This window comes from Electrona antarctica (genome assembly GCF_951216825.1).
Source record: "Electrona antarctica genome assembly, chromosome: 15".
Classification (NCBI taxonomy): Eukaryota; Metazoa; Chordata; class Actinopteri; order Myctophiformes; family Myctophidae; genus Electrona; species Electrona antarctica.
This window is the reverse complement of record NC_136796.1, coordinates 1,984,683-2,012,169: the sequence shown is the minus strand read 5'-3', so window position 1 is coordinate 2,012,169 and position 27,487 is coordinate 1,984,683. Positions and strand designations below refer to the sequence as shown.

General features: G+C 46.7%; 1 protein-coding gene across 1 annotated transcript in view; it reads right to left on the bottom strand.

The window, feature by feature from the left end:
* The window catches only part of matn1 (matrilin 1), a gene marked incomplete at its 3' end in the record, with an annotated part of 27,037 nt that extends 6,245 nt beyond the window's left edge, over nucleotides 1-20,792 (bottom strand). Inside the window, exons 1-4 of the mRNA XM_079522956.1 lie at nucleotides 20,687-20,792; nucleotides 13,288-13,472; nucleotides 8,665-8,829; nucleotides 4,897-5,119 (exon numbers count right to left, since the gene is read on the bottom strand). Of these exons, the coding sequence (XP_079379082.1) occupies nucleotides 4,897-5,119; nucleotides 8,665-8,829; nucleotides 13,288-13,472; nucleotides 20,687-20,771 (658 nt within the window). The 5' untranslated portion in view covers nucleotides 20,772-20,792. The remainder of the gene's footprint in view (nucleotides 1-4,896; nucleotides 5,120-8,664; nucleotides 8,830-13,287; nucleotides 13,473-20,686) is intronic.
* Nucleotides 20,793-27,487: the final 6,695 nt, after the last annotated feature.

The window sequence follows — 27,487 nt, the reverse complement described above, 5'->3', positions numbered from 1 at the left end:
TAATGTCCTTTTGTCCACGTTTTACCGACCCACTGACATTACTACTGACATTGTAATTCATTCAATTGTAATTGTAATTGTAATTGTAATTGTAATTGTAATTGTAATTAAATCATTCAATTGTAATTGTAATTGTAATTGTAATTGTAATTGTAATTCAATCATTCAATTGTAATTGTAATTGTAATTGTAATAAATTGTAATTCATTCAATTGACTGCAAGAGATATTTTAGAACATTATTAGTTACATATTGTTTTTACACGCATGACAGCTCAGTGGATCTTTAAAACACACAGCGGCAAGAATGATTGGAGTAGCCTTAGAACCCGGCAAGGTTGCGATTGGCCATTTACAGCCAGGTACAACAAGGCTCGTCCAATGACAGTCCGACCCTTTGCGGGAAGGGGGGCGGGGCATGCAGCTCTCGCCATAGACATAAAAAGGTAGACGCCTCCTCCTCGTGTGTGTCGTAAGGCCGGCCGCCATTTGCGTTTCCAACTTGGCGGAGGCACAGCATGCTGCCACTCAAAGGAAGTGACTACTGGCCAATCACAGCGCGTCTTTTCCGGGACTTCTAGGGTATCTACTAGGGTGCGCTCTATTTGCTCTCTGGTCGTTCGTGTATTCGAACGCACCCTAGATGCTGAGGGTGCGCTGTGATTGGTCAGTATCTACACTTTTGAGTGGCAGCGTGCCCTGCCTTCTGTGCCAGTTTGCGCCACAATGAACTCCAATTCCAATATGGCGGCCTCCATAAGATCACATGTCGCTCCAATATGGCGGCCTCCATAAGATCACATGTCGCTCCAATGAACCGCAGCGGCGAATGAGGCGTCTAGGTTTCTATATCTATGGCAGTGGTTTTCAACCTGTGGTCCGGGGACCACACAGTGGTCCTTGGGGGGGGGGGGTTCCAGGCGGTCCCCAGCTAAATGATGAAGAGTTGGTAACCAAATGGACCCTTAAAGATCTTTCACTCTTGAGAGCGTAATATGAAACCAAATTAAACCTAATTTTAGGCTCTCTAGAGAATTACATTATTGTTAAACATCTGCATTCATTAATTTACAATAAGTCTACACAATTTGAGAATGTCAATTTCTTTTTTGACCAACGTTTGTTATCTCTCCTATATGGTACCATATCAATAGGCCTACAGCCTGGAATTGTGGAGAAAATATTAATAACAAAATATTCTTTAGTTTTGGGTCTGAGAGGCTGAATGTCATCAGACGGTGGTTCCGTAGGACCTCGACATGAAAAGGGTTGAAAACCACTGACCTATTATGGTCTTAGAGTATATATAAATAGAGACGGCATCGGGTTTCTCCTCTCGTCCACTTGCATTAAGTTGCTCTAAAGCGCATGAGGCGATTTCACTCCTCCTTCCGGGTAGGGTGCATTCTGGGAAGAATTGGGCCAAATCGTGAACGCGCTGTGCCGTTGTCTATCATTGCACACGTTCACGTGTCATCATGAACGTGCGCAATGATAGTCAACGGACCAGAATTGGCCCAGCGCTGCAATACCAGATTCGGCCACTATGTCCATTTGGCCTCAGGGTTTCCTCCGGGTGCCGTCTCTATTCATATATACTCTAAGATTATGGTCTCTCTCTGCCCCACGGTGGGAGTGGCCACAGCACCGATTGGCTGCTATTACCACGTTGAGTGACAGCAGTCAAATGGTGTCTCCCATGCAGCCCTGGAGGTTGCATGGCGCCTCGGGGGCGTCGCTATGCTAATCAGAGGATTAATGACTTGCACTAATGGGACAGTAATTACAGATGGCTCTCAGTCGGGTCCCCTCGCTCCGCCAGGGAGCCAAGACACCGAGCCAACAGGGACAGACGTGTTTCCTTCCAAAACCAGGATCCTCTTATTATCCCTGGTGTCCCTCGTTCACTGCGGTGAGCCGTGGGGGCGAACGACGGAGTGATATCGCTCAGTGGTGGAAAGGAACTAGGTGCATGTGCTCTAGTACTGAATTTAAAGTAGCTATAAGCAATTATATGTAAAAAAATCACACCCGTGTGAACTGAGTGGTGCAACTCCCCTCTCCCCTTGCCTCTCTCTCTCTCTCTCTCTCTGTGTAATTAGCAGGCAACAGTGCAACACTATCTCTCTCTCTCTGTTTCTGGCACAACAGTGCCACTTTTGCCCCTACTGGTACTCATAGTAACATAGGTGAGGACGGACGGACATTGCTGTTCCTTGGAGCTGTTCCCACCATTCAAAAAAATGGTATTCAGCCATCCAGCAAATTAGTAAAAAAAAAGAACGTCTCTGTGACACATCTAGGGGCCACAATCTGCATTCAAAGATGTTCCTAGAAGCTTTGTCATTGGTAAAAAAAAAAAACCAAAAAAAAACAATCAGGAAGTATACAGGAAAATCGAACAATGACAAAGCTTCTAGGAAAATCATTGAATGCATTTTGCGGCCCCTAGATGTGTCACAGACACTAAATCTTTTTTGGGAGCGTTTTACCCATTGCTGGCTGTCTGAATACCAAAAAAAATAAGGTAATTAAAAGTGACATAATGATTGCTTATAGCAGCTTTAAGTAAAATGTTTAGGTATTTGTACTTTACTTTGAGTATTTCCTATTTCCAATAGTTTTACTTCTACTCCACTACATCTCAGATGTCTCACTACAATTATTTTAGTAGTAGTTTTTAGTCTTTAGTTACTAGTTACTTTGTAGATTATGATTATTATTAGGCCTACTAAACATACATTAACCACTTCAGCCCATTTAATAAATAGCCGATCTACAAGCTCTACAAGCTCTGCTAAGTTCGAATGTTTCTTATACAATTTTAAAACTTCAATTGGGAAATTCTGCACAATGATACATTAATACATTGTACATTACATTAATACATTAATTGAATGTACTTTTACTCGAGGACATTTTTAATTCCTGACCTACTTGAAACAGCGTTTCTACTGTATACATTACAATATTGATGATACCAGTGGCGTGCACAGATAGACACTAGGGGGTGCTAGAGCACCCCCTGCCCTTTTGGCAATGTGCCCTTTTGAAAAAAAAAGAACCCCTTTTTTTTTTTTTTTTTTTTTTGATTTTTCAAAAATAGCAGATCTACAAGCTCGTAGCGCGCCACTCGGTGGCGCGCTATGAGCTTGTAGATCTGCTATTTTTCAATAGCTAAAGCATAACATAATGCTAACACCAAAAGGGGTTCCCGCCCAAAATGGATTAAGGCAACCGGCCGGTTCCACGCGCTGCACAAGGTGCCCTTTTTTAACTTGAGCACCTGCCCCTCTAAATGTCTGTGCACGCCACTGGATGATACCTTTTGTTTTCCACCACTGCTGCGATATCATGGCTGTCTTGGTTGCGACCAAGGACTGTCTAAAGAGGACGAGACGCGAAGACCGTACGGGCGACGCCATGTTGCTTATAGTGCTCCATGGAAGGAAAGAAACATGCGCAATGGGCTATATGCAGCCAACACTTCCGCGTTCAGCTTCCTTGGTCTCAACTGCGCATGTTTCTTTCCTTCCATGGAGCACCATAAGCAACATGGCGTCGCCCGTACGGTCTTCGCGCCTCGTCCTCTTTAGACAGTCCTTGGTTGTGAGGAGGAACAGTGTGTGAGGACAGAGGGTCATAACAGGTGCCAGGTTTTGGAGCAAAACAAGCGCAGGGTACCCTGAACCTTACCCTCTCAGCACAGGCAGGGAATCTCCATCAGGAGATCAGCTCCTTCCACAGGGAATGAATGTCCTAGAGATTCTTCTCCCCTGTTATCCCTCTGGTCTCCCTCCCCTCCCCTCAACTCCCCTCTCCTCTCCTCTCCTCTCCTCTCCTCTCCTCTCCTCTCCTCTCCTCTCCTCTCCTCTCCTCTCCTCCCCTCCCTCCCCTCCCCTCCCCTCCCCTCCCCTCTCCTCTCCTCCCCTCTCCTCTCCTCTCCTCTCCTCTCCTCCCCTCCCCTCCCCTCCCCTCTCCTCTCCTCTCCATGTGTCCCTCTGTCTACCTCAGCTCTCCTTAGCCAACGGCCCATTTGGAAGTATCCATTGTTTTCTTAGCGAATATTCCATCGATTACTTTTTTTGAGTAATTCGAGAAGCCCAAATAGTGAAAATAGTCAACCTACAAGCTTACAGCATCATCACGACGGCGACACATTGTGAGATTGTAGATAATCTATTGTTTCCGCCTATGATGACATTATTATCAATTACTTTATTAAATTATCGATCATCTTTTTTTTAAATAAAATAAATCGATTAGTTTGATTAACTGTCGCACCCCTAAATTAGAGTGATGTGCCTTGATGTCAGTTTAACCAAAGAACCAACACAGAAACTACACCTAATCCTAACCTTGACCCTAACTTTAACCCAACACAAAAACTAGGCCTCAACCAAACCTTGGCTCATTCATAGTCTGGATTTTCGGTGGTGAGGTGACCAACGCTCTGGTGGCGAGGTGACCACCGCTCCGGTGGTGAGGTGACCACCGCTCCGGTGGTGAGGTGACCACCGCTCCGGTGGTGAGGTGATCACCGCTCCGGTGGTGAGGTGACCACCGGAGCTGAAATAACGTTGAGCGGTGGTGAGTAAAAACAGAGAGAAGGGCTGGGGCGGTGGTTTGCTCTTCACCGCGGCTCAGTGACGTCATGTTGTAGTTCGGTGGTCACCTCACCACCGAAAATCCAGACTATGAATGAGCCTTAAACTTAACCCGACACAGAAACTATGCCTAAACCTAACCTCAAAAGCATGCAGGGCCGAGGCTAAACGAGCACCCTGAGCAGAGTGAGAGCGAGGCCTCCTCGATGCCTGCCGAGGGCCGAGGGCGAAACAAACACCCCGAAAAGAGCGAGGCCTCCTCGTGGTGTGGGTCTCCTGCTCCCTCTTACCACAGAAGGCCTCCTGGAACTTCTTGGTGAGCTTCTCGATGACGCTGTAGCTCTCCACGTAGTCCACGTGGTCGTCCAGCGGCTCGCTGGCGATCTGCTTCAGCGTGTTCATGTCCACGCGGCCCACGCCGATGGCAAACAGCTCGATGCCCGCGTCGCGCGCCTTCTGGGCGATGTCCTTCACGCTGTCCTGGGGACGGCCGTCCGTCACCACGATGGCCACCTGGACGAGGCAGGAGGAAAACGACACAAAGTGAGACGCGGGGGGGATTTGCGTGTACATACTGTTACACCCCCTAGTCTAGGGTTATGGGAAGCAACATAAAATGCAGAAAGACAATTGCAATAAAACTTGGGATAATGGCAAAAATATATACAATAAGCACACACCTAAACTACCTAACAAAACCCAACTAGACATACAAATCAAAAGCACAAATAAAGAACTGTCCTTCTCAAGACTTGCAGAATGAGGCAGGCTACTAAATGAGTCTCTTCCAAAAGTTCTCAAAGACCGGATGGTCGCAGGTTTGGTTTGGGGTGAGAGGACAGTTTGAAATATGGAGTACAATATTTACTCCATATTTCAAACTTTTGTGTTCTTTCGTATATTAACACTGTTTAAGTGCCATACTGCCGGTGGCCACGAGATGGGGTCGTAGCCAGTGCCAGCCGCATTTGGAAAAAGGTCGCTAGTTGATGTAAACACAGCATGAACCGGATGTGAAAGTCGGCCATCTTACTGAGGTCCAAAGGGGCCGTAGTAAGATGCGGATCCGTGTTATTATCATAACTAAGTCAATCTGAGGCGTAATCAAGCGCCGAATATCGCATTTTTTGCATATTATGAGCCATAATGCCCGTGCACGCGGCGCGTGCACGGGCATTCAAGTGGGGATTAATGCGCATTAAACAATATCTGTCTTTGTCTCTGGCACCGCGGACAAAGTAGGGACGAGCTCGTCTTAACGTCCCTGGCACTTAAACTGTTTAACGCCCTACTTGATCGTACTGCGGACGACGTCACACAAAAGCATCAAAAGTAGCAGATCTACAAGCTCGAAACTCACCACTAAGCGACACATTTCGAGCTTGTAGATCTGCTGCTTTTGCCATTTCTTTTTAGGTTTCCACCCGACAGAGACAATACACAATATGTCGTCACTGTCAGGCAAAAACGTCTCCACATTTAATATTTTTTTCCATAAATGAATGCTTGGTTGTATGACAAAAGCATTGAAAAGAGCCCCATCTATAAGCTCACAACATGTCGTGAGCTTGAAAATACGTTATGCCATTTTTAAAAAATGACACGGCCAAACTGGAGACACTGTACCATAACATTTTAAATTAAAAAACACCTTACAGTACTGTATACGTTTTCATTTATTTTATAAATAGTTCATCTTTTTTACACCGCAGGTGGACCATGTCATTCTGTCCATGATGCGTGTGGTCCGTCCAGCCCGGTGGAATGTAAGGAATGCATGTCTAACCAGAAACTAACTCAGTGCTTCCTATGGCTAATATGAGTGATATTTAGGTTTATTTATCAGTCCCTATACATTCCATTGGGCTGGACCACACACCATGCACAAGGTACACCATCAACTTGAACACACCATGAACACAACCTGAACACACCATGCACAAGGAACACCATCAACTTGAACACACCATGAACACAACCTGAACACACCATGCACAAGGAACACCATGCACAAGGAACACCATGCACAAGGAACATCAGGCAGGTTGTCCACTTGAGTAAAAGATGAAGATAAAATGATTTATTTTAGTTATAGAGGGCAGGTATAATGTATTAAGGGCAGTGCGTGCGTGCGTGAGTGCGTGCGTGCGTGCGTGCGTGCATGTGTGACTAGGGCTGTCACGATTAATTGTAGTACAAGTAATTTAAATGAATGATTCTTCGTGTTTTTGATATTGAACATTTGAACATTATGAAAACAAATTTACAACACTGTTGTAAACTTGTAGATCTGTTATTTCAGCTTTTTTTTAAACATTGACGGATTATGACGATTATGCAATTAAATAACTCATTATCTCAACTAACTGCGATTGCGTGCGTGCGTGCGTGCGTGCGTGCGTGCGTGCGTGCGTGCGTGCGTGCGTGCGTGCGTGACTAGGGCTGTCACGATTAATTGTAATACAAGTAATTTAAATGAATGATTCTTCGTGTTTTTGATATTGAACATTTGAACATTATGAAAACAAATTTACAACACTGTTGTAAACTTGTAGATCTGTTATTTCAGCTTTTTTTAAAACATTGACGGATGATGACGATTATGCAATTAAATAACTCATTATCTCAACTAACTGCGATTGCGTGCGTGCGTGCGTGCGTGCGTGCGTGCATGCGTGCGTGCGTGCGTGACTAGGGCTGTCACGATTAATTGTAATACAAGTAATTTAAATGAATGATTCTTCGTGTTTTTGATATTGAACATTTGAACATTATGAAAACAAATTTACAACACTGTTGTAAACTTGTAGATCTGTTATTTCAGCTTTTTTTAAAACATTGACGGATTATGACGATTATGCAATTAAATAACTCATTATCTCAACTAACTGCGATTGCGTGCGTGCGTGCGTGCGTGCGTGCGTGCGTGCGTGCGTGACTAGGGCTGTCACGATTAATTGTAATACAAGTAATTTAAATGAATGATTCTTCGTGTTTTTGATATTGAACATTTGAACATTATGAAAACAAATTTACAACACTGTTGTAAACTTGTAGATCTGTTATTTCAGCTTTTTTTAAAACATTGACGGATGATGACGATTATGCAATTAAATAACTCATTATCTCAACTAACTGCGATTGCGTGCGTGCGTGCGTGCGTGCGTGCGTGCATGCGTGCGTGCGTGCGTGACTAGGGCTGTCACGATTAATTGTAATACAAGTAATTTAAATGAATGATTCTTCGTGTTTTTGATATTGAACATTTGAACATTATGAAAACAAATTTACAACACTGTTGTAAACTTGTAGATCTGTTATTTCAGCTTTTTTTAAAACATTGACGGATTATGACGATTATGCAATTAAATAACTCATTATCTCAACTAACTGCGATTGCGTGCGTGCGTGCGTGCGTGCGTGCGTGCGTGCGTGCGTGCGTGCGTGCGTGCGTGCGTGCGTGCGTGCGTGCGTGTGTGCGTGCGTGCGTGCGTGACTAGGGCTGTCACGATTAATTGTAATACAAGTAATTTAAATGAATGATTCTTCGTGTTTTTGATATTGAACATTTGAACATTATGAAAACAAATTTACAACACTGTTGTAAACTTGTAGATCTGTTATTTCAGCTTTTTTTAAAACATTGACGGATTATGACGATTATGCAATTAAATAACTCATTATCTCAACTAACTGCGATTGCGTGCGTGCGTGCGTGGGTGCGTGCGTGCGTACGTGCGTGCGTGCGTGAGTGCGTGCGTGTGTGCGTGCGTGCGTGACTAGGGCTGTCACGATTAATTGTAATACAAGTAATTTAAATGAATGATTCTTCGTGTTTTTGATATTGAACATTTGAACATTATGAAAACAAATTTACAACACTGTTGTAAACTTGTAGATCTGTTATTTCAGCTTTTTTTAAAACATTGACGGATTATGACGATTATGCAATTAAATAACTCATTATCTCAACTAACTGCGATTGCGTGCGTGCGTGCGTGCGTGCGTGCGTGCGTGCGTGCGTGCGTGCGTGCGTGTGTGTGTGTGTGCATTGTGACCTTGTTGATCTCGGGGGACTTGGTGCGGGCGCCCTCTGCCTCGCTGAAGGCCACGTTCATGGCGAACTGGATGGACAGGCCTGTCATGGTTCCGGTCGACAGCGGCTCGATCTTGGTCACAGCCTTCACCAGGCCCGCCTTGGTCTTGTAGGTCTTCAGGGACACCTGTTATTGGCAGAGAGGAGGAGTGAGAGAGAGAGAGAGAGAGAGAGAGAGGCTGGGTTAGCTCGGTGCTAGTCTCGCGTAGCCAGACAACTATTCCACAATCTCCGAATGCTATATAGAGTCTGGAACTATAGCCTCCATGAGCTGAGTAACAGAATGCTATATAGAGTCTGGAACTATAGCCCCATGAGCTGAGTAACAGAATGCTATATAGAGTCTGGAACTACAGCCCCATGAGCTGAGTAACAGAATGCTATATAGAGTCTGGACCTATAGCCCCATGAGCTGAGTAACAGAATGCTACATAGAGTCTGGACCTACAGCCCCATGAGCTGAGTAACAGAATGCTACATAGAGTCTGGACCTACAGCCCCATGACCTGAGTAACAGAATGCTATATAGAGTCTGGAACTATAGCCCCCATGAGCTGAGTAACAGAATGCTATATAGAGTCTGGACCTACAGCCCCATGAGCTGAGTAACATAATGCTACATAGAGTCTGGAACTATAGCCCCCATGAGCTGAGTAACAGAATGCTATATAGAGTCTGGACCTACAGCCCCATGAGCTGAGTAACAGAATGCTATATAGAGTCTGGAACTATAGCCCCCATGAGCTGAGTAACAGAATGCTATATAGAGTCTGGAACTATAGCCCCATGAGCTGAGTAACAGAATGCTATATAGAGTCTGGACCTACAGCCCCATGAGCTGAGTAACAGAATGCTATATAGAGTCTGGACCTATAGCCCCATGAGCTGAGTAACAGAATGCTATATAGAGTCTGGACCTACAGCCCCATGAGCTGAGTAACAGAATGCTATATAGAGTCTGGACCTATAGCCCCATGAGCTGAGTAACAGAATGCTACATAGAGTCTGGACCTACAGCCCCATGAGCTGAGTAACAGAATGCTATATAGAGTCTGGACCTACAGCCCCATGAGCTGAGTAACAGAATGCTATATAGAGTCTGGAACTATAGCCCCATGAGCTGAGTGACGGAAGCTGCCATTTCCGTTCACGAAAATATATTTTAAAATATCTTTACATTTTATTTTTGTATTTTATTTTCTGCTAAGCAACAAGCTATATATACAGTATGCTGAGATGATTTATATTAGAATAAATGTGCGCGACTGTAAAGACGAAACGGAAGTGGCGAGGAGGCTCCACTTCCGCTTTATAGTTTCCTCGTGACAGCCTCTTCCGTTGCTCCAGACTGTATGATGAAAGCATTTGGAAATTGAGAGAGTCAACAGTCTGGTAACGCGAGACTAGCTCGGTGCCGACCCCCAGATCCAAACAACATCCATCCTAAAATGTCGGTGGCAATGAAGCGCCTGACGTGGTGTAATCCAGGTAACTCGAGAACCGTTCGCCCCAAATTTGACACACACGTTCTACACCACCACAGGGAGGGCAGTGCCCGGTGTCGTTCCACACCACCACAGGGGGGGCAGTGCCCGGTGTCGTTCCACACCCCCACAGGGAGGGCAGTGCCCGGTGTCGTTCCACACCACCACAGGGGGGGCAGTGCCCGGTGTCGTTCCACACCCCCACAGGGAGGGCAGTGCCCGGTGGTCGTTCCACACCCCCACAGGGAGGGCAGTGCCCGGTGTCGAGTCATTCCACACCCCCACAGGGAGGGCAGTGCCCGGTGTCGTTCCACACCCCCACAGGGAGGGCAGTGCCCGGTGTCGAGTCATTCCACACCCCCACAGGGAGGGCAGTGCCCGGTGTCGTTCCACACCCCCACAGGGAGGGCAGTGCCCGGTGTCGAGTCATTCCACACCCCCACAGGGAGGGCAGTGCCCGGTGTCATTCCACACCCCCACATGGAGGGCAGTGCCCGGTGTCGTTCCACACCCCCACAGGGAGGGCAGTGCCCGGTGTCATTCCACACCCCCACATGGAGGGCAGTTCCCGGTGTCGTTCCACACCACCACAGGGAGTACAGTGCCCGGTGTCGTTCCACACCACCACATGGAGTGCAGTGCCCGGTGTCGAGTCGTTCCACACCACCACATGGAGGGCAGTGCCCGGTGTCGTTCCACACCACCACATGGAGGGCAGTGCCCGGTGTCGAGTCGTTCCACACCACCACAGGGAGGGCAGTGCCCGGTGTCGAGTCGTTCCACACCACCACATGGAGGGCAGTGCCCGGTGTCGAGTCGTTCCACACCACCACATGGAGTGCAGTGCCCGGTGTCGAGTCGTTCCACACCACCACAGGGAGGGCAGTGCCCGGTGTCGAGTCGTTCCACACCACCACATGGAGGGCAGTGCCCGGTGTCGAGTCGTTCCACACCACCACATGGAGTGCAGTGCCCGGTGTCGAGTCGTTCCACACCACCACATGGAGTGCAGTGCCCGGTGTCGTTCCACACCACCACAGGGAGTGCAGTGCCCGGTGTCGAGTCGGTGGGATACACCGTTGTCCAGAAACACCACAAAAGCCCAGGCTCTGGACATAGGGCCCAAATTAGCAAATTGATCACACCTGATCACCCCTAGAATTCCACATATGGAGCTGGCCTGTTCTTACAGTCACCATATTAGGGCGCGTCTGACAAATAACCCCATATATGGGCATAAAAGGGACACAGACATAATAACTGGGTGGGGCATGCATTTCCAACTTGCATCGTTCCAAGTAGGCCAGTGCCCAACGGGCACCGCTCTAGCATTACACAACAGTGTGTGTACTTCAGTGTCTGATGACATGGCATGTTTTCTCATGCCAATAAAGCCCTTTGAATTGAATTGTCTGATGAAGAGCCAGCAGGCTCCAAACGCCACGTCCAATGGTTCACAAAAACAACCCAAAACTGAGCGTTGGAGCGTTGGAGCATGACCCAGTGTGCACACTGTGTCCTTCTTTTCCAACGTACTTCTCCCCACGACATCATGATGCATCAACGCAAAACCGTCACCAACTCCTATAGAATAAATATTGCCTCATCTATCACTGACCGAGCCAAGAACTCCACGACAGGAGGCGGCGAGCTTGTTCGTTCAAGGGGAGTACAGCAGTGTTGTTTTCGTCGACTAAAACAAACCCGGGGCGACTGTGGCTCAGGAGGTAGAGCAGGTCGTCCAATGATCCATGGGTCGGCGGTTCGAATCCCGGCTCCTCCTGTCTACATGTCGAAGTGTCCTTGGGCAAGACACTGAACCCCAAATTGCTCCCGATGTGCTGGTTGGTACCTTGCATGGCTTCCGCCGCAATCGGTGTATGAATGTGTGTGTGAATGGGTGAATGTAATGCACAATCTATGTAAAGCGCCTTGGATAAAGGCGCTATATAAATGCACCATTTACCATTTTAAAACGAAGACGAAAATTGTCTGTCGACTACCTTTATTCACAGACGAAAACTAAATGGAAACTAAATGAAAACTAAGCTATGATGACAATTTTGTCAACAAATAAAAACTAGACTAAAATGTTAGGAAGGGACTAGTGGACAAGAGATCCAGTATAATAATATGTAGATCTGGCATTACAACGGCATCAAGGCCCGCCAAAATACATTTTAGTCGACTAAATCAACTGTAGATTTAGTCGACTAAAATCGCATGACACTTAGTCGACTAAAACTAGACTAACACTAAAACATTCCAGGTGACTAAAAAGTAAAATGTGACAAACTAAATTAGGTTTCAGTCCAAAGACTATGACTAAAACTAAATGAAGTTTCAGTCCAAAGACTATGACTAAAACTAAATGAAGTTTCAGTCCAAAGACTATGACTAAAACTAAATGAAGTTTCAGTCCAAAGACTATGACTAAAACTAAATGAAGTGTCAGTCCAAAGACTATGACTAAAACTAAATGAAGTTTCAGTCCAAAGACTATGACTAAAACTAAATGAAGTTTCAGTCCAAAGACTATGACTAAAACTAAATGAAGTTTCAGTCCAAAGACTATGACTAAAACTAAATGAAGTTTCAGTCCAAAGACTATGACTAAAACTAAATGAAGTTTCAGTCCAAAGACTATGACTAAAACTAAATGAAGTGTCAGTCCAAAGACTATGACTAAAACTAAATGAAGTTTCAGTCCAAAGACTATGACTAAAACTAAATGAAGTTTCAGTCCAAAGACTATGACTAAAACTAAATGAAGTTTCAGTCCAAAGACTATGACTAAAACTAAATGAAGTTTCAGTCCAAAGACTATGACTAAAACTAAATGAAGTTTCAGTCCAAAGACTATGACTAAAACTAAATGACGTTTCAGTCCAAAGACTATGACTAAAACTAAATGAAGTGTCAGTCCAAAGACTATGACTAAAACTAAATGAAGTTTCAGTCCAAAGACTATGACTAAAACTAAATGAAGTTTCAGTCCAAAGACTATGACTAAAACTAAATTAAGTTTCAGTCCAAAGACTATGACTAAAACTAAAATAGCAATGTGCTGGCCATAGAAACAGCACTGGAGCACAGCATACCTCGTTCTTCACGCGGCTGGCGTAGTTGACCACGCCCACCCGGGTGGCGCTGGGCCCCACGTCCAGGCCCTCGATGACGTTGGCCAGGAACACCTTGACCTGCTCGAACTCGGCGGGGCGGACGCTGCGGCTGCTGTCCACGATGAACACCAGGTCAGTGGGCCGCGTGTTGCACAGGCCGGCCGCTGGACAAACGGGAGGGAAGCAACAGATTGTAACATGGAATAAAAGCTAAATAAAATCTCATGACTTCCTCCGTGTCATCAGTGCCCATACCCGAGGCGGGGTTGACGAAAGGGCCTTTCTGTGTGGAGTTTGCATGTTCTCCCCGTGTCCCCTAGGGTAGGTACCCTCACATGTTCTCCCCGTGTCCCCTAGGGTAGGTACCCTCACATGTTCTCCCCGTGTCCCCTAGGGTAGGTACCCTCACATGTTCTCCCCCGTGTCCCCTAGGGTAGGTACCCTCACATGTTCTCCCCGTGTCCCCTAGGGTAGGTACCCTCACATGTTCTCCCCGTGTCCCCTAGGGTAGGTACCCTCACATGTTCCCCCCGTGTCCCCTAGGGTAGGTACCCTCACATGTTCTCCCCCGTGTCCCCTAGGGTAGGTACCCTCACATGTTCTCCCCGTGTCCCCTAGGGTAGGTACCCTCACATGTTCTCCCCCGTGTCCCCTAGGGTAGGTACCCTCACATGTTCTCCCCGTGTCCCCTAGGGTAGGTACCCTCACATGTTCTCCCTGTGTCCCCTAGGGTAGGTACCCTCACATGTTCCCCCCGTGTCCCCTAGGGTAGGTACCCTCACATGTTCTCCCCCGTGTCCCCTAGGGTAGGTACCCTCACATGTTCTCCCCGTGTCCCCTAGGGTAGGTACCCTCACATGTTCTCCCCATGTCCCCTAGGGTAGGTACCCTCACATGTTCCCCCCGTGTCCCCTAGGGTAGGTACCCTCACATGTTCTCCCCGTGTCCCCTAGGGTAGGTACCCTCACATGTTCCCCCCGTGTCCCCTAGGGTAGGTACCCTCACAAAAACATGCCGTAATCCTGGCCTCTAAACTGCCTCCCCCTGGCCAGCCGGGGCACCTGATGGAGGGGAAAGGAACTGGTCGGAATAACGTGTTCCTTCCATGCGCTACGTCCAGCCGGGGAAACTCTCCCCTGTCAGGTGAAAAGAAGCAGCTTGGACTCCTCATGCATAGAAGAAAGCATGAGGTCAGTCCGCTGCCCCCCCAGGTTGGCAGAGAAAGTGTAGCGCCCAGGATTACATTAGATAATACAAAATTGTGGGATAAAACATTAAAAAAAAAAAAAATCTCATGACTGAAATCAGATTAACCAGTCAGGGCGGGAACCCCCTTTGGTGTCTTTTAATTTTCAACAGCTAACGTTTAAAAAATAATGGTTTAAAGGTTAAAGGCTATAAGGTGACACAGATGCGTTCCCACCCTAAATGCGTTAATCACATCGCCATCGCGGGCGGCAGTGGCTCAGGGGTAGAGTGGCCACTAGGGGGCGGCGGTGGCTCAGGGGTAGAGTGGCCACTAGGGGGCGGCGGTGGCTCAGGGGTAGAGTGGCCACTAGGGGGCGGCGGTGGCTCAGGGGTAGAGTGGCCACTAGGGGGCGGCGGTGGCTCAGGGGTAGAGTGGCCACTAGGGGGCGGCGGTGGCTCAGGGGTAGAGTGGCCACTAGGGGGCGGCGGTGGCTCAGGGGTAGAGTGGCCACTAGGGGGCGGCGGTGGCTCAGGGGTAGAGTGGCCACTAGGGGGCGGCGGTGGCTCAGGGGTAGAGTGGCCACTAGGGGGCGGCGGTGGCTCAGGGGTAGAGTGGCCACTAGGGGGCGGCGGTGGCTCAGGGGTAGAGTGGCCACTAGGGGGCGGCGGTGGCTCAGGGGTAGAGTGGCCACTAGGGGGCGGCGGTGGCTCAGGGGTAGAGTGGCCACTAGGGGGCGGCGGTGGCTCAGGGGTAGAGTGACCACTAGGGGGCGGCGGTGGCTCAGGGGTAGAGTGACCTGTTGGTAACCGTAAGGTTGCCAGTTCGAACCCGGGCTCCCCCAGAGTTAGTGTCGAAGTGTCCTTGAGCAAGACACCGATGAACCCCTAATTGCTCCCGATGTGCTGGTTGGTGCCTTGCATGGTTTCCGCTGCCATCGGTGTATGAATGTGTGTGTGTGAATGGGTGAATGTAATGCACAATCTATGTAAAGCGCCTTGGATAAAGGCGCTATATAAATGTACCATTTACCATTTTGCCATCAATGTCTATTTTTTTAACCTGAAGTGATTCAGATTTCTGTCAGTCCAAATCCATGATTTGGTGAAACAGCATCAACTGTGATGACTGTGGTGTTGTTTAGATGCTATCATTCTATCGTTCTAGATCGAGGCTTTAATTTTATGATAATATCATGAAATAATCATAATCATAACACGTTTTCTGTGACTAGTTTGAACACTTCAAATACTCTTTAATCTTAAAACATCTAATAACGGAAAATAACAACACGTCAGTACAAGAGATTCTTCTATAGAAGACTTACTGGCTGTCGGAAAAAACAAACGGTCGAAATGACTAACCAATCAGGAAGTAGACAGGCAAATCGACCAATGACAAAGATTCTGGGAAAATCTTTGAATGCAGATTGCGGCCCCTAGATGTGTCAGAGACACATTTCTTTTGGGAGCGTGGTAATTAAAATGTTGACATATTATTGCTTATTAGGGCTGTGAATCTTTGGGTCTCCCACGATTCGATTCGATTCCGATTCTTGGGGTCACAATTCGATTCAAAATTGATTTTTTCGATTCAACTCGATTCTCAATCCAAAAACGATTTAAAAAAAAATTCAAAAGCATTTTTTTTCCAGATTCAAAACGATTTTCTATTCAAAATGATTCTCGATTCAATACATAGGATTTCATCACAATCTACTCCAGTCTTGAACTGAAGTGACTACAGTAACTTGAAAAGGACTGAAGACATGATGCTTACTGTGATTAGGGTGAGCTTACATTTCATATCACAGACACCATGTAGTGAAAACTCCTGTAACTGTAACCAGAAAAATAAATCTTTTTGACACCCCTATTGCTTTATAGCAGCTTTATCTGATATACAGTACTGATACATGTGGGCGTGCCTTAACCTTTATCCGATAACTTCTTTGCCATATTTTACTATCTTGAAAAATATTTAAAAATAGTTCAACTATAGCCGATCTACATCCACACATTATATGATCTTGTAGATCGGCTATTTGAACTATTTTAATAATAATAATAATAATAATAATAGTAATATATAGGAAACCTCATAACTCCAAAATGTTCATTTTTCAGGAAATGAAAAATATAAATATTTAAGAAAATGAATAAAACCTTACATTTTTTATAACGATGCAATACTGCCTCATCAAAGTTGGTGTTTACATTGACATTAGATATTGTCAATTACTTGCACGAGAAGGAGAGAGGTGGTGGAGTTAGCTGCTTTAGCAGACAGTTTGAATTTAGGTCCAATGGAGTTAAGAGTTTTTGTCCAATGCGTTTTTTACTACTTTGCATTGGTTCAATTATTTTCTAAACAACACACAGACGTAAAGGGTGTTCAATAGCACTGATTTATGAAACAACACACAGACGTAAAGGGTGTTCAATAGCACTGATTTATGAAACAACACACAGACGTAAAGGGTGTTCAATAGCACTGATTTATGAAACAACACACAGACGTAAAGGGTGTTCAATAGCACTGATTTATGAAACAACACACAGACGTAAAGGGTGTTCAATAGCACTGATTTATGAAACAACACACAGACGTAAAGGGTGTTCAATAGCACTGATTTATGAAACAACACACAGACGTAAAGGGTGTTCAATAGCACTGATTTATGAAACAACACACAGACGAAAAGGGTGTTCAATATCACTGATTTATGAAACAACACACAGACGTAAAGGGTGTTCAATAGCACTGATTTATGAAACAACACACAGACGTAAAGGGTGTTCAATAGCACTGATTTATGAAACAACACACAGACGTAAAGGCCGGGTGTTCAATAGCACTGATTTATGAAGAAAAAAAATCAAAAACCTCAAAAATGGAGTTATGAGGTTTCAACGGACAGCAACGATATTATATAAAACTGGCAGATACTTATATAGATATAAGATAAGATATAGGACATGATCTGACATGATTATATGGGGAAATGTCCTAATAATAATGATGACTCAAATATCAGGCAAGCTGGTACACTTATACCTTCTTGAGATTCTAACTGCCTTTTCTGTGGAATTTCTTAACCTCAGACTTCTCAGTAATTCTGACAACATAGACACACTTCCACCGAACATTGCACAACAAGTTTAGTGCACTGTTCTGTGGGAAGAAATTACCAAATCTTCACTTTGCTACATTACTATATGCATATGGTCAGGGACCACATGCAATATACCTTCACGGACCACCAGTGGTCCACGGACCACCTGTTGAAAGCCCTATACCAGGCTTTCTTCACCCTCCCAATAACTGATTGTGGGGGTTAGCAGAGATGGAGTACTCGTAGAGAGGCTGGGGAACTGGGAATTGGCTTTACTAAATTGGGACTTGAAGGGGAGGAAATGTTTTTTTCTTTTGTCTTTTTTCTTGAAGGGGCATGATTTGCGGAATAATACTCTTTTCATTATGTCTGCCCTACGATTCCTGGGATTTATATTAATGAAATTATACAATAAAAATATTTTGAAAAGAAAGAAAACCCTAGACCTAGAATGTCTGTGATCAACAACAGAGACATTCTCTGTTGAAAACACCTGATCTATATAAGTATCTTCATAGCCATCATAATGAGGAGCTTGTAGTATCATGAAATTGTGACTTGGTATCTTAAAAATAACGACGTGACTTCAAATCTCCAAATATTGGGAACCTTCCTCCAAATATTGAGTTGGTATAAAAAAATGAGCTCATTATGAACTCATTATTTTGAGATGCTAATTCACAATATTGTTTTTTAAAGATATTGTTCGTCGACTAACCTTTTTCCACTGACGAAAACGTAATGGAAACTAACTGAAAATAAGCTATGATGACTAAGACTAAGACTAAATATACTGACAATTTTGTCGACAAATAAAAACTAGACTAAAATGTTAGGAAGGGACTAGTGGACAAGAGATCCACTATAAGTCATTTTACACTTGGCTGCATGCTGAAAATAGCTGATCTACAAGCTCACAACGCGTCGCACTGTCTGCAGAAAGCAGAGATTAACTATGCAATATCATTTGCATATGCCCAAATGAAAGGCGTCTTTATGTTTGTAAAAAGAAAACTTTAAAAGCAGACATTTTTTTGGAAGGGGGGAGATGGCAGGATGAAAGCCGTTGGTGGAAAAGGAGGAGGGAGGGGGAGGAGGGGCTGTTGGGAGGGAAAAGGAGGTGCACAAACGCACGCACACACACACACACACACGCGCGTGTACGCGCAGACGCGCACACACACACTGGATGGAGTCAAGTGTGATGAATGGGGATGGAAAAAGAGGCGGGAAGATCGGAAAGAAAAAGTAAATTAGAAAACAGGAGGAGAGACAACATGAGAGATGGAGAGAGATGGAGAGATGGAGAGAGATGGAGAGAGATAGAGAGAGAGGAGAGATGAGGGAGAGGAGGAGGAGAGGAGCAGGACATGGTAAAACAGAAGGATGGAGGACTACAGGCAGAGGCCAGACGATTGGTTTTCTTTTTAGAGTAAGTCTCAGTGAAAAGGTACAACGGTATGAGTTGGTTGGTTGACAATAATGCATGCTATACTACAATGGAATAGGATTCATTCATCTCAGCCAAACAGACCTAAGCTCTATAAGGCAGCAGTTTGCGTGCATGTGTGTGTGTGCGACTGTGCGTGTGCGTGTGTGTGTGTGTGTGTGTGTGTGTGTGTGGCAGCCGGCATACAGTAGCAGTACAGTGTGTCTAGCATTGCATGACAGTGAGCCCCGGACAGACAGACAGACAGACAGACAGACAGACAGACAGACAGACAGACAGACAGACAGACAGACAGACAGACAGACAGACAGACGCACAGAGCATAAAATACAGTGAAAGGTACATTAATTTACATCTGCGCACAGCGCTGAAACTCCCTGCGTCTGCCAAACCTCACCGATCTCCTCTCTCTCCCTTCACCTCTCTCCCTCCCTCGCTTGTGCCACACTCCCCCCCCCCACCCCCCACCTCCGCTCCTACCTACACTAATGCAGCAGTACACAACACAAACAACACACACACAAACACACACACACATGCGCGCGCGGCCAGCCGAGCGTGCACGCACACACACGCACGCACGCACGCACGCACGCACTCTGTCCACCTCAATCGTCCAAATTATCCACACACCTCTGAAGACAGCCTCAGGTTGTTGGTACGGTCTACAACCCACAAGCCCCACCAACCACACACTGCGTTACTGTACTGGGCTTTGCACTGACACTGCTGTCATTCACTGTAGCAAAACAAGAAGAAAATCTGTGGTGGAAGCGTGGAATTAACCTGAAGCAGAGCCAATAATTCACCCTCATAAAGACATTCCTTCAAAAAACAGCCTCCCCGTTGAAACGTCCCGTGCAGCCCAGGCGCCTGCTGGCCGCGCTGCTCCAGCCCAGGCGCCTGCTGGCCGCGCTGCTCCAGCTAGAGATGAAGTGAACTTGACTTATTCCATTTTTTTTTCCTATACTTTAAGTTGCCACCTCGGTCGTTGGGTTTCCCAGATCAGCCCGACGACACACAGCTCACTACACACCGTATGAAGAAGTCTGAATTCATTCCGGAAGGAATGGCCATTCCGAGGATAATCTAATCTCTGGTGTAGCACGCATATATCCTTCCAGACAGTGTCACCTGTTTGAATTGATTCATTGAATACTTTATTAGTCAGAAATGTAAACAGTACTTGTTACAGTCAGACATTAAGGCTAAAAAGGATAACACAAAAAAAAGTCCTGCAGGGGACTATGAATCTATAGTCTGTGGACAATAAGCATTGTCTCGTCTCTCTACACTTGCCCTTCCAACCTGGTCTTGGTGTTATCTTAAAGGGTGAGGAGTTATAGGATTAGCAATGAAGGCTTTTTAACAGACGAGGGCTGGAGGAGTATTGGGGGAACCACAGATATTCCATTCATTAGTCCGTTTGAGGCAGACGATCTTAAACCAGAGGACTTACAGACAGTAAAAAGCAAGGTATAAACGCGAGGCAGGCAATACATCAAACGCATAGCAAGAGGCTATAGGAGTCCTTTATATAGGCCATGAAGTGGACGGTTAGTATTACGGCTTATAAAAGGATACAGGGGCATTTCAAGAGGTTAAAAGGTCATGGTTTTGGTCTTACCCATGGCGGCGGCCGTGCGGAGGTCCATGGCGGTGGCGGGGATGGAGGGGGCGGAGGCCTGAGCTCCCATGAGGCCGAGCAGCATCAGGAACAACGACCGCGGTGTGAAGATGGACATCATGGCGGCTGGCGGGCGGACGGACGGACGGACGGAGGCAGACAGAGAGAAGAGGGTCCGAAGGATGGAGCGCTACTACTAGCGACTACTATACCGATAGTCCTACTACCAGAGAGCGGAGCCGGGGGGGTAGGAGGGCAGCTAGGAGGGGACGACGCACACCAAGTGAGACCCAGTCTCTCTGAGCTCCAGGTTATCAATGCAAAGTGCTTCACTTCACTAGCAAAGCCCCCCCCCCTTCCCTCTATGGCTCCAGTGTGTGTGTGTGTGTGTGTGTGTGTGTGTGTGTGTGTGTGTGTGTGTGTGTGTGTGTGTGTGTGTGTGTGTGTGTGTGTGTGTGTGTGTGTGTGTGTGCGGTCTCTGCGGGTCCAAATGAGGGGGAAATACCTGCTTTGGGAGGACCTTAAAACGGCGGGGCAGGGAAAGATAAACACACCTTGATATGGCCTGGATGGACAGGTATATATGACGAGCATGTGTGTGTGCGTGTGTGTGTGTGTGTGTGTGTGTGTGTGTGTGTGCGTGTGTGTGTGCGTGTATATGAGACTAGCAGTAATACATATGTGTCGCGTGTGCGACGTGCGCACTGTGAATACCTAGTGTGTGTGTGTGTGTGTGTATACGAGAGTAGTAATAAGTTTGTGTCATGTGCGACCTAGTGTGTTTGTATGCGTGCATGCGTGGGGGTGCATACTACTAGTTTAGACTAGTCATTGTATTGGTTAGACATGGGTTAAGGTTAGGTTTAGGTGTGCTGCCCCGTGGGAGGTTAGGTTTAGGTTTAGGGTGAGGGTTTGAGATTGAGGTTGTAGTTGTAGGACTAATGACTGGTCTAACCAATGAATAGTCTATGCGTGTGTGTGTGCGTGTGTGTGTGTGTGTGTGCGCGTGCGTGCGTGCGTGCGTGCGTGCGTGCGTGCGTGCGTGCGTGCGTGCGTGCGTGCGTGCGTGCGTGCGCGTGTGTGTGTGTGTGCGTGCGGCCGGGGGTACAGGAGCGCCTGGTGGTTTGGGGCAGGGGTGCGGCCGGCGCATGCGGGCCAGAAGAAAAACCGCCCCAGGTTGGATTTGGCCAAAGCTCAAATAAACAGCAACATGAATTCCTCTTTTCTCCCCGTGTTCCTCCTCTCCTCGCAGAGCAAACACACGTTTACGGGGCGGAAGGCAGAGCACAGCCGCCGTACACAGCACACAGTGTGCGTCCTGTCGCGCTGCGCGTTGAGGTATGCGTGTGTGTGTGTGTGTGTGTGTGTGTGTGTGTGTGTGTGTGTGTGTGTGTGTGTGTGTGTGTGTGTGTGTGTGTGTGAGTGCAGTGCAGTGCATTTCCTGTGCACGTGTGTTGTCGCCCAACACACATGCCCAAGTGACTTTTATGTGTCATGCACACGGCAAAGTGCAACAGTTTGTTTAATTTTTTTTGGCGGTGAAATTGCCACTATTTCATTGCTGCTCCTCTCTCCTCTCCTCTCCTCTCCTCTCCTCTCCTCTCCTCTCCTCTCCTCTCCTCTCCTCTCCTCTCCTCTCTTCTCTTCTCTTCTCTTCTCCTCTCCTCTCCTCTCCTCCTCTCCTCATCCCTTACGGAAGCTCATCATTTCCATCTATATGGCCATTTCTGTCAAAAAATAAAACATCTTCAAGTCAACATAATGAGAAGCTTGTGTAGTGGCAGCGGTGGCCGAACGGATTGCGGAGCGGTCTTGATACCGGAAGGTCGCCAGTTCGAATCAGCCGTCCGACACGTTAAAATTACCACCGCTGAAGTGCCCTTGAACAAGGCATTGAACCACTACGATGAAATGTTCTATGAGCAGGGCCTGGCTGGAAACAAGTTCTTGAGCTTAACCCAGATACCCTGGGTAAATATAGTAATCATTTCATTTCATTTAATTTAGTATCTCAAAATAGTGACTATTATCTCAAAATTATGACTTGGTATCTAAAAACAATAACGACATAATGACATGAGTTCATTTTGAGAAAGGTTCCCATTATTTATTAGGAGATTTTAAGTCATTATGTTTATGTTTTGATTAGCAGAAACGGGCTTCCGCTAACTCTGAGAGTGTACATATGGAACCAATACACTCTCAGAGTTAAATTAACATTGATTTTACAATATAAATTGGGGGTCCCAGATTGAAATGCCATTAAATGGGGGTCCGTAGACTAGTGCATGTCTTCTCTTATGGGGGTCCCTGGCATATCTTTTCAAATGGGGGTCCGCTGTAACCTGACTCCGCCAGATGGGGCAGCAGAGAGTACACTGGGTTCCCCCCTCCTGCTCCCATCTGGGAACTCTCAGGCAGACTTGATGCCCGGCCACAAAACGGCCTGGCCAATCAGCAGCAGCTTCTAGAAGCTTCTAAGTGACAATTTGGGGGTCCTTGACATGAAAGAGTTTGGGAACCACTGCCTTCGATCACACAGAACGGGATCCAGACTCAGACTATATAGAGAAGGTATCCTGAGATTTGACGCCATGTTGAAGGAACTTCCGGAAGTGAAAATAAAAGTGCCTTATGGTGGTGGTTCTCAAAGTGGGGTCGGTGCGGGGACCCCCAGGGGGTCCTTGAGGGGGATCCAGTGTGCCCCCAGCTAAATTATTTTATCACAATCATTTTAACCACTTTTTCCATTTATACTGATATTTAAAATAGCAGATCGATCTACAAGCTCACAGTTGTGTCACTTCTGCTATTTCGGCCAATTTTATAATAATGTTGCCTTTTGTTGTTTATAGCATTATATTATACTTTAGCTATTGAAAGATTGTGACAATGTGGCGCAAATCTTTGAATATATATTCTTTCAGAGCATTTTTAACTCAAAGCTTTGCTTCTGGGGGGTCCCTGGAACAACATATTTACAGATGGGGGTCGGCGGCCAATTACATATAATTCTCGGGGTCCTTGACATGAAAAGGTTTGAGAACCACTTGGCCTTATATGGCAGCCAGATAAAAATGGAGAAAAAAACAAACTAAAAACAAATCCAAATCTTCATCGTCACGTCGGAATTAGACCCCTGTGGCATAAACACAGTTAAAAACACACACACACACACACACACACACACACACACACACACACACACACACACACACACACACACACACACACACACACACACACACACACACACACACACACACACACACACACACACACACACACACACACACACACACACACACACACACACACACACACAGAACAGAGACCCCTCTTTTCGGTCCGACATCCCACCGCACCCGAACCGAACCCAGCCCTGCATTCCTCTGTGACCCCCCCTCTCTCTCTTCACACACGCACGCACGCACGCACGCACACACGCACGCACGCACGCACGCACACACACGAACGAACACACTGAACAAGCCGCAATTGAGGGGGTAAGTCTGGGCAGGCGGGAGGAGGCCTGTGGGGGAATGTGAGGTGAACCACTGAGGCCTGTACAGTAACTAGCCAGACAGATTTCCTTCTGAACTTGAACATGTTGCAAAGTCAACAGAGGCGCACGCACACACGTGTGTGTGTGTGTGTGTGTGTGTGTGTGTGTGTGTGTGTGTGTGTGTGTGTGTGTGTGTGTGTGTGTGTGTGTGTGTGTGTGTGTGTGTCCGTGCATCTTGAGATGAAAAGAGATGAAAAGATTAAGACGAGGTGTTATTCCTGGACAGGATGCCACCTCCAGGAACGAACCATTTGGCTTATTAGAGAGAAGACACAACACCACACACACACACACGCACACGCACACGCACACACACACACACGCACGCACACACACACACACACACACACACACACACACACACATGCATCTCTGCCCACATATGTATGTGCAGAGAGACACACATTGCGAAATCTCCAAGGGTTTAGAAACGGACCCTCACGGGCTAAATTAGCACTCAGGTTTTTACAGTGTATACACAGGTTATGTAAGAGTCTCTCCTTCCTTGGCACGCACGCACGCACGCACGCACGCACGCACGCACTCACGCACGCACGCACGCACGCACGCACGCACACACTCTCTAGTAGACAGACAGTAGGAAAGCTGAGAAGGAGACAGTGTAGGAGAGACAGACAGTAGGAAAGCTGAGAAGGAGACAGTGTAGGAGAGACAGACAGTAGGAAAGCTGAGAAGGAGACAGTGTAGGAGAGACAGACAGTAGGAAAGCTGAGAAGGAGACAGTGTAGGAGAGACAGACAGTAGGAAAGCTGAGAAGGAGACAGTGTAGGAGAGACAGACAGTAGGAAAGCTGAGAAGGAGACAGTGTAGGAGAGACAGACAGTAGGAAAGCTGAGAAGGAGACAGTGTAGGAGAGACAGACAGTAGGAAAGCTGAGAAGGAGACAGTGTAGGAGAGACAGACAGTAGGAAAGCTGAGAAGGAGACAGTGTAGGAGAGACAGACAGTAGGAAAGCTGAGAGGGAGACAGTGTAGTTGTAGGGAAATCTCAGAAGGCGACGGTGTAGGAGGGACAGACAACAGCGAAGCCGAGTCTGGGACAGGACTCAGAGGAATGTTCTGGTGGGATGGTAGCCCAGCTGGACGTGTGGTTCTGAAGGCCAAATGTACTGACCAGTGACCACTAGCTAGGCCGCGGCCATGGCCAAATGTCCTGACCACTAGCTAGGCCGCGGCCATGGCCAAATGTCCTGACCACTAGCTAGGCCGCGGCCATGGGCAAATGTCCTGACCACTAGCTAGGCCGCGGCCATGGCCAAACGTCCTGACCACTAGCTAGGCCGCGGCCATGGCCAAACGTCCTGATCACTAGCTAGGCCGCGGCCACATGGGCACCGATGGAATGCATTTTAAATGGCTCAAAGCCATATGCTTCTTCCTGCCAATGTTGCCTTGCACTCGTCACCCTCCCACCTTCACCCTTTGTCTTTTAAAGATATTTTTTTTTGCGGCTTACGCCTTTTATTGGTTTTTGAAGGGACAGACAGTAGGCTGACAGGAAACGGGAGAGAGATGGGGGAAGACATGCAGTAAAGGCCGTGTCGGGCTCGGGAGTCAAACCCGCGGCACACTGCGACTGGATTACCAGTCGGGTGCCCAGACGGTTACGCCACCACCTGGGCCACCCTTTGTCTTTTAATACAAGCGCCGATTATGCCTTTATTTTTTTCTAAGAAATCCAATATGACGTTATGGGGTTTGTTTAGTATGCCGAGATGGGGACATATTTCCCGTAAATCCATGTTGAGTGCCAACCACATTGGGGGCAGTCCAGTCTATATTCAACACAAGGGCTGCTGCCACCAAGATACAGAAGCGGAGATGGGCATGAATGCAAACAAACCAGCCAGCCAAATGTCCTTCTCCTCTGTCCAATTTTTTCTAAAAAAAAAAGGGTCATTTTTATCCAATTTGAACAACGCTGCCTTGAGCCCCATTTATTTACTGTCAATAGAGGGAGATGTTGTTGATGTCCTTTCCGCATAGTAAACAACTTTTAGGGGCCTGGCTCAATGGCTGTCTTCATTGTTTAACAAAACACTCCAAATTGGCAGCTCTAGTTTCTGTTTCCGAGCCTCCTCTACTCTCCATTTCCCCATCGGTGTTGCCAGTTGAGAGAAAAATGAGCAACCAGGTCTATGCAAACAAGCCCAAATTAAGCGACTCACACTCACAGTCTCACACGACAATTAACCCATTTTGGTGTTAGCATTATGTTATGCTTTAGCTATTGAAAAATAGCAGATCTACAAACTCATAGCGCGCCACCGAGTGGCGCGCTACGAGCTTGTAGGTCTGCTATTTTTGAAAAATCGACTGACATAGAAACATAGCTTTTTCAGAAAACTGTCGGGATGTAGAAGACATTTTTAGAATCTGATCTCAGGTCAAAATGGGTTAAACATAATAGACATTGGCTATCTGAAAATAGCCGAGCTTGTATATCTGCCATTTTCAGAAGAATCTTTGGAGGGGAAAAAAGTGAAATATTTTAACTTCACAAATCTGGTATCCCCCTGACGCAAAATGTTTTAGATGGGGATACGTCGACCATTACATATTCATTTGGGGGGTTTCAGTCAGTAAGTAAGTCAGAGAGGCTTATTGTCGGTATCAGCCATGGGGTGCAGGAGTCTATCCCTGTTTCAATGCCCTATAGACCTCTGGGAGATGGAGTCTATCCCCGTTTCAATGCCCTATAGACCTCTGGGAGATGGAGTCTATCCCCGTTTCAATGCCCTATAGACCTCTGGGAGATGGAGTCTATCCCCGTTACAATGCACTAGACCTCTGGGAGATGGAGTCTATCCCCGTTTCAATGCCTTATAGACCTCTGGGAGATGGAGTCTATCCCTGTTTCAATGCACTAGACGTCTGGGAGATGGAGTCCATCCCCGTTTCAATGCCCTATAGACCTCTGGGAGTCAGTCTATCCCCGTTTCAATGCCCTATAGACCTCTGGGAGATGGAGTCTATCCCTGTTTCAATGCACTAGACGTCTGGGAGATGGAGTATATCCCTGTTTCAATGCCCTACAGACCTCTGGGAGATGGAGTCTATCCCCGTTTCAATGCCCTATAGACCTCTGGGAGATGGAGTCTATCCCCGTTACAATGCACTAGACCTCTGGGAGATGGAGTCTATCCCCGTTTCAATGCACTAGACCTCTGGGAGATGGAGTCTATCCCCGTTTCAATGCCCTATAGACCTCTGGGA